Source organism: Lipotes vexillifer, unplaced genomic scaffold (genome assembly GCF_000442215.2).
Source record: "Lipotes vexillifer unplaced genomic scaffold, Lipotes_vexillifer_v1.1 scaffold1529, whole genome shotgun sequence".
NCBI lineage: Eukaryota > Metazoa > Chordata > Mammalia > Artiodactyla > Lipotidae > Lipotes > Lipotes vexillifer.
In genome coordinates, this window is record NW_006784325.1 from 568,739 (window position 1) to 578,200 (window position 9,462).

Genomic DNA, 9,462 nt, shown 5'->3' on the forward strand with positions numbered 1-9,462 from the left:
GTGGTGTGGTCACCATGTCTGCCCTGCCCCCACTGTGGCCTGCAGTCCAGTCACTACCCCATGCCCTGTGACCTTGTCTGACTGAACTGTTTGTACCACCTCAGTCCCAGCAGTGCAGGGCCCCATATTGGAGCTGCTGTCTCTCAGAATGCTTTTGCACCCCCTTTTCTGTAGAAAGCACTACTAATTTCCTAAAACTCGTTTCAAGCTTCACCTCTTCAATAGAGGCTGATGTGACCACAGGTGGAGTGCCACACTCCCTGCTCCTGACCCATGTCATGCCCTCCCTGTCTTTCTGTCTCAGCTCTTAAAGCAGTTTTTTTTATTTATAGGTGTACATGTTTGCAGCTGTCTACAAACTGAGCAGTTTCTTAGGATGCTATTTTATTATCTGTCTTTCGCTGCCATCTCTTCTGGTGCCAGATTTGAGGTTCAGTAAATATTTTGTTGGTGGTTTGGAAGATTTAAAGTCGTGTATTTCAGTTCTCATGTAAGTGGAAGGATGAAAGAATGCATAATGGCATTTTATCTCACAAAATAAGAGTGCAAAAGTAGGGACCCAGTAGACATTCTGTAACTTGCCTTGGTGAGAATGATGTGCTCAAGCTCTGGTACTTCTTTCCCACATCACCTAGTGATACCTGCTTCTGATTCACTGGGACTGTGCTCTTACAGGGGTCATTCTCATTTGAAGATTTATCTGTGGACTTCACCCAGAAGGAATGGCAACTACTGGCCCCCTATCAGAAGGACTTATACAAGGATGTCATGTTGGAGAACTATAGCAGCCTCGTGTCACTAGGTAAGAGAAGCTGCCTAGGAATTCCCTGGCGGTCCAGCAGTTAGGACTCTGTGCTTTGACTGCAGGGGGCAAAAGTTTGATTCCTGTTTGGGGAACTAAGATCCCGCAAGCCGTGAGTGTGGCCAAAAAAAGAAGAAAGAAAAAAAGGAAACTTGCCCAGAGGACCTCATATTGTGTCTAGTACCTGCTTGTTCTTTTTTAGTTGCTGAGAGCTCTGGGACCTCTCCAAACTTTTTAATGATTTTGGACCTAAATTTAGGAGACCAAAGTTCTTGGACTGTGACTCCAGGGAAAGTATTTGGATCTCACCTTCCAATAATGAAGTCTTAATTTCATTGTGCAGCCTCTGAAGCTAATAGTAACAGTGGTAGTGGTAGCTCCTGAAGCATGTAATTAACTGTATTTCACATATCATGCATATATTGGCTCACTTAATCATAAGAGCAGTCCTATGTGGCAGGTGTGTTACTTTCCTTGTTTTCTTTTTTTTATTCTAATGAAATTGAGGCAAAGGAGGTTAAGTAACTTTTGCAAGGACTGACAGCTAGTAAATGAAAGAGGCTGAATTTGAACCCAGGCAGACCAGCTACAGAGTCTCTGAACAGTTTATGGGTTTGAACTTGAATTATAGAAGTCAAAGATTCTTAGACCTTATTAGCCACTGGGGAGACCATTACCTTTCCTCTGACAATTATTTACTCTGTTGGTATTCAGATGGGTGGCTTCACTGGGTCAACTAATGCCAAACCTTGCTTATTCTTCAGAGGCCCCAGAGGTCAAGCAGTGGGGGCCAAGGCCTTTGTGATTTCCCCTTAACAGGGTATGAAGTTATGAAACCTGGTGTCATCCTCAAGTTGGAGCACGGAGAAGAGCCGTGGACAGGAGATGGAGAAATTCCAGGTTCAGACTCTTCAGGTGAGTGTATGAGGACCAGACCGAGGGGAGAAGGTGGAAGTTCAGTCTCAGCTGGGTAGGGATCGGTATCTTTGAAATGTGCCTTAGAGAGCTCTTCTCAAAATCTCCAACCTTTGATGGTGATTCAGAACAGTTGACGTGAGCTATTCAGGTAAAGCACATTTACATGTGGCTTCTTTGCTCATAGCTTGAAGTGAAATATTTCCAGCTGGTCTGGGCCATGATGTTATTCCCCATCTGTCACATATGGGACTTTGACTGCTCGTTAGGTATTCTGTCCCCTGATGTGGTTAATCTTCTTCTGTCCTCCCTCCTTCTGTGATCAGAGACACCTGTGCTTGTCCATCAGGGCTTTATTTTCCCTCACTTTGGGCATCTCTGGCATGAAGCGCTCTCTGTTCAGTCTCATTATGTCAGAAAATGGATTTTCGTTCCTCCCAAACCATTGGTCCATTTTTTCCCTTTTTTTTTTTAAAGGAATGTAACACAATCATTTTTTTTTTATTTTTAAAACTTTTAAAACAAATTTATTTATTTATTTTTGGCTGCGTTGGGTCTTCATTGCTGCACGTGGGCTTTCTCTAGTTGCGGAGAGCGAGGGCTTCTCTTCATTGTGGTGCGCAGGCTTCTCATTGCGGTGGCTTTTCTTGTTGCGGAGCACAGGCTCTAGGTGCGCAGGCTTCAGTAGTTGTGACATGTGGGCTCAGTAGTTGTGGCTCGAAGGCTCAGGAGTTGTGGCGCACAGGCTTAGTTGCTTAGTTGATCCCATGGCATGTGGGATCTTCCCAGACCAGGGCTCAAACCTGTGTCACGTGTACTGGCAGGCAGATTCTTAACTACTGTGCCACCAGGGAAGTCTCATCTTCCCTTTTTAAATTAGGTTCTGGTGTGCTTTTTCTGTGGCTTAGGCACCATGGAGTACCTGGAATTCTCTCTTCCTAACATGTTTTCTTATTATTTAAGTTTTTTGCCCTTTGGAAAACATCTTTTTAAAGACTTCTCAATTCCCACTTAAAACTGGGCCTAATCTTGAACTTCCCAAATTGCTAGATAGATCCAGGTTCTCATCTCCTTTTGCAAGTTGTCTTATGTGGCATCACCAAGCATCCAGCATTGCTCTGATCAGCTGGACCTCCCTCCTCTTTCCCTGCTGTGCTATTGACTTACTTCAAGGTCCCTCAAAAACAGACCCTGAGATACTTATCTGAGTGCAGGAACTTAGTGGGGCTGTGACCCCACAGTGTTAGTGGGAGAAGGGGAATTGAGATGGGGCGGGGGAGGAATGCACAAAGGGTGTGCTGCTGGGAGCCCTCTGAGGGACCAGGGAGCTGGTATCACCGTAACCCTCCTGTATCTCAGTGACTGAGCACTGCTGCAGGGAACATTAGGGCTCCAGAGTGTTTAGCATCCCTGCACACGGCCCAGACGTGCACTTGCAGCCCATGGAAGGTCTTGGTGGAGAGATGTGGGCACCTGGGGTGGGCCCCACAGTCAGCCCAAGCTGCAGTGTCCTCTGAGTGTAGCTGAGGGAGCAGGTGAGGCTGAGGACCCACGGAGTGAACCCATGTGGCCTGTTCAGCTGTTTCCCCAAATTGGTGGTCGACTCCATTCAAACTTAACCTACTGTATGCTTTCTGTTCTTGTTTACAGCGTTTAATTTTTTTTTAATACCTAGAGGATAGACATTGTATTCAGACTGGGAAACTAAGCTTTAAAAGGCACTCATTCCCTCAGATAGCATTTCTAGGTTTTATTCAGTAAGCACAACTATAGAAGGGTTCACAGGGTTTTTTTTTTCCTAGAACAAGTCTTGCAAGTAAATGGTCACATCACTTGGCACAAGGATAACCAAGAGAAGCTTAAAAATATGAAACAAGATCAAGAATGTGATGCACTTGGAAAAAATTTCAATCTGAGCATGAACTTTGTTCCTTTAAGGAAATCAAACAGTGAAGGTGATATAGGTGGGTTAATTTTAAAACATCATATAGATTTACTTATTCCAAAAGCAGATTATGGAAAAACAGAACCAGCTGACTTAAATGTATTTGATAAATTGTTTCTCCATACCAAGACTGAGGAAACTGATACTTGGTTAAAATACTATGAATGTGATAAGTATGATAAAGCTAGCTGTAAGAAGTCACAGATTATCATATATCACAGAACCCGTTTAGGGGAGAAGCTCTATGAATGCAGTGAATGTAGGAAACGCTTCAGTAAGAAATCAAGTCTCATTAAACATCAGAGCAGACACGTAAGAGAAATAGCCTATGGCTGTGGTAAATGTGGCAGAACCTTTCCCCAGAAGTCACAGTTCATTACACATCACAGAACGCACACAGGAGAGAAACCTTACAGTTGTAGCCAGTGTGGGAAAGCCTTCTCCCAGAAGTCACAGCTGACATCCCATCAGAGGACACATACAGGAGAGAAACCGTATGAATGTGGTGAGTGTGGGAAAGCCTTCTCCCGGAAGTCACACCTCATATCACACTGGAGGACACACACAGGAGAGAAGCCCTATGGATGCACTGAATGTGGGAGAGCCTTTAGTGAAAAGTCAAATCTCATCAATCATCAGAGGACTCACACAGGAGAGAAACCTTTTGAATGCAGAGAATGTGGGAAAGCCTTCAGCACGCAATCACAGCTCGTCACACATCACAGGACCCACACAGGAACAAAACCCTATGGATGTAGTGATTGTAGAAAAGCCTTCTTTGAGAAATCAGAGCTCATTAGACATCAGACAGTTCATACTGGAGAGAAACCCTATGAATGCAGTGAGTGTCAGAAAGCCTTCAGAGAGAGGTCCAGTCTCATTAACCATCAGAGAACCCATACAGGAGAGAAGCCTCATGGGTGTGTCCAGTGTGGGAAAGCCTTCTCCCAGAAGTCACACCTCTTATCACATCAGATGACACACACTGGAGAGAAACCCTTTGTATGCACTAAATGTGGGAAGGCCTTCAGTAGGAAATCCCAGCTTGTCAGACATCAGAGAACTCACACAGGTGAAAAACCCTATGAATGCAGTGAATGTGGGAAGGCTTTCAGTGAAAAATTAAGCCTCACTAATCATCAGAGAATTCATACGGGAGAGAAACCGTATGTGTGCAGTGAGTGTGGGAAAGCCTTTTGTCAGAAGTCACATCTCATTTCACATCAGAGGACTCACACAGGAGAGAAACCCTATGAATGCAGTGAGTGTGGGAGAGCCTTTGGCGAGAAGTCAAGTCTGGCAACTCATCAGAGAACCCACACAGGAGAAAAACCTTATGAATGCAGGGATTGTGAAAAAGCCTTCTCTCAGAAGTCACAGCTCAACACTCACCAGAGAATTCACACAGGAGAGAAACCTTATGGATGCAGTCTTTGTCAGAAAGCTTTCTTTGAAAAATCAGAACTAATTAGACATCAGAGAACTCATACAGGAGAAAAACCTTATGAGTGCAGTGAATGTAGGAAAGCCTTCAGGGAGAAGTCAAGTCTCATCAATCATCAGAGGACACATACAGGAGAGAAGCCCTTTGAGTGCAGTGACTGTGGCAAAGCCTTCTCTCGGAAGTCGCACCTCATACCACATCAGAGAACCCACACAGGAGAGAAACCCTATGGTTGCAGTGAATGTAGGAAGGCCTTCTCTCAGAAGTCACAGCTTGTTAATCATCAGAGAATTCATACCGGAGAGAAACCTTATCAATGCAGTGAATGTGGGAAAGCCTTCTCCCAAAAGTCACAGCTCATTAATCATCGGAGAACTCATACAGTAAAGAAGTCCTAGGAATGGCATTAACACTAGTCTTTGACAGAGATCTTAACTGCATTGTACTTCAGAGGATGCAGTTATGGTAAATCTTCCAGGTAATAGTTGCATGACGTTACATGTCTGAGTTCCCGTTTAGGGTAAGGACTCTAAGTGAGGTTCAGCAGATTAATGTGTTTATTATTACATGTTAAAATGCATAGAAAAGAATGATCCTATGAAATGCAGTGGATTTTAAAAACCTTTCAAACCATACTCAAACCTTACACAGCAGAGAACTAACAGCAAAGAAGAATGCTGTGAATATCAGGAAGCCTTCCAGAGATCAGATCTCATTAGCTGTCAGAAACATTCCCACTGGGAATGAATCCTAGTCCAGTGAGTTAAGGAAAACTTCATGAACACAGCAAGTGAGGTAATATTTTCATCAAGAAATGAAACTCATTGTACACAAAAAGGTGCCCTCAGAAATGAAAATCAATGAAAATACTAAATATGGGACAATCTTCAGCAAGTAACCCCACCATATTGTATTCTGTGGGTAAACCTAACAATTTAAAAACATTAGGAATATGTGCCCCTAGAAATAATGCTATAATGGAAAGCCATGCATTCTTTATAGACATGGATACCAAAAATACCCAATTCTAAATGATATTTAGGCAGAAGTATGAAATTTTTAAAAATATGTGACTAAACTGAGTCACTGGAATATCTAAATGAGAAATTTCTCAGTAGTATGTAATTGTGGCTTATTTTCCTGTGTCACATAACGTGTTCTGTATTTAGGAACTGCGTATGGTAATGTAATTGGGAGCATGAGATGCACATGCCTTGTGGTGCCTCTGATGCACACCACATGCCACTGGTTTTTCTATTTTAATGTTACTGTAAAAGTGGTAACTCATACATGTCTTGTTGCTCAGTAAGTAGCATGGGTAGTATCACCACATTTCCTTTTCCTTATGATTTGTTGGTTTATAAAAGGGTCTATTGTTGTTACTGACCTTTCTCTTTAGTAATAAAAGCCAACATTATATAAAGTATTTTGCATCCCCAGAGTGTGAGAAGCAGTTTATATAAAACCTGATTAACAAGTATTCAAGGGCAGAACCGCAGAACAGCACGAGTGACTCGTGAGCAGAGGAGAGGAGGTGTGTGGACTGCAGCTCTGTGCTCACCCTAAACGGTGGGACCCTCTCCTCACAGAGTGCGGTGCCCCCTGGTATCGTAAGTGCCATGTCACCCAAGTACAACTTGTATTTTAACTTACTGTGATGAAATAGCATGGATACTGTGTGCTGCCATTATGTTTTTTGTGTTCTGTAAAATATCTTGTAAAAAAATTAGATGCGGAAACCAGTTATTTGAGAATTTTGTGGTGAGAAGTATATTTTTGACGTATTCAAGGAAGCCTATTTTGCCTTCCTGCAGATTTCTGTGATTAGTGGACAAGTATTAGGAAACAGGTTTTTTATTATTTCATCATTTGAAATATTTGTGTTTCACTGGCCTTTCACCTGTTACATCATGCACACGGGAAAGTTACCATTGCTATAAGTGTGGTTCCTTTTGAAAATGCATGAACTATTCCTGAGCTTATTTAGAATTTTGTAGTAATCTCTCTATAATGTTGCTTGACAAAGTCAGCTGTATTTTTTGTGTGATGGTGAAATTCAGAAAAGTCCAGGATTGGCCTTGTTTCCAAACTTGGAAAAATCAGGCCTTCTCTCATGCATAAGTTGTTTTATCAGTGTGGTGTATGGTACCTTTGATTCTAGCAGTATTTTTCCCTCTAATTACCAATTTTACATCATGGTTGGAAAATTGGGACTTTTAATAAATGATAATAATTTTGTGAACCATTGTTCCAGAATTTCAACAGCCAGATAATCCTTTTTTTCCACATGGTAATTTTCAAAAGTCCCATTTCCCAAATTTTTATTCATACTCAAATTTATGGACTTCCTACTTTTCTCCCTAATACCTGAAGGTCATTTTACCAGGTGGGGGAACAAGTAGTTATGCTGTGGTATTTTACTTTGTGGGTTTTTTCCATTTTTTCCTTTCCATCTATCCTGGGTCTCTTTCCTCAGCCTAGAGGTTGATTTGTTAGGTCTTGGATTGAGCTAGGAGTCTGTTGTCTAAAAACTTTCTAAGTTTGCTCACTCCTATTCTAGATTATTCTGTTAACTATTAAGTACTTAAGCTTACAACTTCCTTTACAAGTTGATGGAACTTCAGCACTAGCCTCTTGATTGAATCCCAAGAGCAAATGTGTTTTCTAAGGGTCTGGTGTTAGTCATCAGGAGGGCTGATGCTGGCAGCAGAGGTTTTGTTTATCAAAGTACCTGAGGTGGAAACCCAGGTGTGTTGTGTAGAATTCACTGGGAGCTCTCTCTTCTGAAGTGTCACAAGAGGGCTCTGATTCTGAAATTGGGGATTCTTAGTGTTGTGTTTTAAAATTACCTTGGTAAACCACAAAAAAGTGTGTCTCCACATTTCCCGTCATTGAGTCCTACCACAAACCCCACATCAAGAAGAAAGCCACTTTTAAAGTTAGACTGGATTTACTTGCAGTTTCATGAAGCACAATAAATTACAGTGAGATTGAACACATGATGGGGAGCATCTCCTTTCCTTTCCTCTTTCACCACCCAGTTCCCTCCACTGGCCTGGGGACAATTCTGCAGAACACAATTTCTGTTGTATCCCTTCTACTAAGTAGTGGATCTTCTGGAGGTCCCGTCTGTGAGTTTTGAGACCTGTCTCAGGACTGCCTTGTGTTCAGCCTTTCTTTGTGGGCTTTGATATCTTCTGACAGTTATCTGTATGGGTCCATGTGTTCCTGATATTTTGGTTTCAAGAACAGCACTTGTAGAGCCCTGAAATAAAATGAACCTAAAGAATACCAGATTTATCTACCAATACCTATATTACATAGCAGAATATACATTCATAGACATTTGGATTCTACACTTGAGACCTCAGTCATTTGGTCATTTATTCCAGCACTACATGCCCAGGATGTCAATTTCAACGAGTTTGTTAGTCTACAAACATGGTACCAACAAGCTTTCAGATGTTGAGCACCTAGTCCTGGCCTACATGCTGATAAACTAACTCAACCATGACCCTTGCAGCTGTATGCATATTTTTTGCCCCTTTACTTTCATCCTTTTTTAGTCCATTTTTCACACTTATACATAGTAGTTATTTTAAGATGCAATTCTGATTATATACTCCTGTGCTGAAGTGTCATGTGACTAATTGTGGACTGAAGGTGTAATATCCTGTGGTACATGAGGACTTTTACGCATCATTTCTGAATACTTTATCTTTCCTCTTACACAGTAGTTTTTTGGCTTTCTTGAACTACTCGCAGTTCCTTGAGATTTCTACAATCTCATCATATGCTTTTTGCAAATCTACTGCCAGCGAAATGCCCTTGTTACTTGTTAATGCCTATTCAGCATATGTGAACCTGTACATGTATTTGTCACTGGTGATATTATCATTGCATGTTTTATCTTTTCCATTAGAAAGCTTCTGGAAAGCTGGGACTATCTTGTTTGTCTGTATAATTTTAGCAACTGAAGCTTTAGTACATAAATGTGGGTGGTGTCAGTGGCTGTGTTTTCTACCACATGGGGAAGTGTAGTCTGCAATGAGAGAGAAGAGTGAAGCCACCATGGAAGCAAAGTCATGAGCACCCTGGCTGCGCCCCAGGATCTGGTTCTTGTCTTGATGTCCGGGTTCATCTCTGCCCTTTTTCCTGCCTTGGTTGTTGGATTGTTCTGTGAGATATCCCAAACATCCTTCTAATAAATCCCCATGTTTGCTTCAGCTGCTTCAAGTTGTGTTTGTTACAACCCAACTAACAGCGAGGTCAGGCCATGTTGTAAGTTGGGGCTTCTGGAAGCAGATACTGAGATGAAGTTTGGGGTGCGAGATGTTTATTGAGGATCAACATGAT

At 42.1% G+C, this 9,462-nt stretch overlaps 1 protein-coding gene across 1 annotated transcript; it reads left to right on the plus strand.

The window, feature by feature from the left end:
* Positions 1-669: 669 nt before the first annotated feature.
* Positions 670-5,504, plus strand: ZNF84 (zinc finger protein 84; the record flags this gene model as incomplete). The annotated part of the gene is made up of 3 exons (XM_007456692.1): positions 670-802; positions 1,622-1,717; positions 3,520-5,504. Coding segments are annotated over 3 exons (2,214 nt in total), but the record flags the coding sequence as incomplete, so codon positions are not given.
* Positions 5,505-9,462: the final 3,958 nt, after the last annotated feature.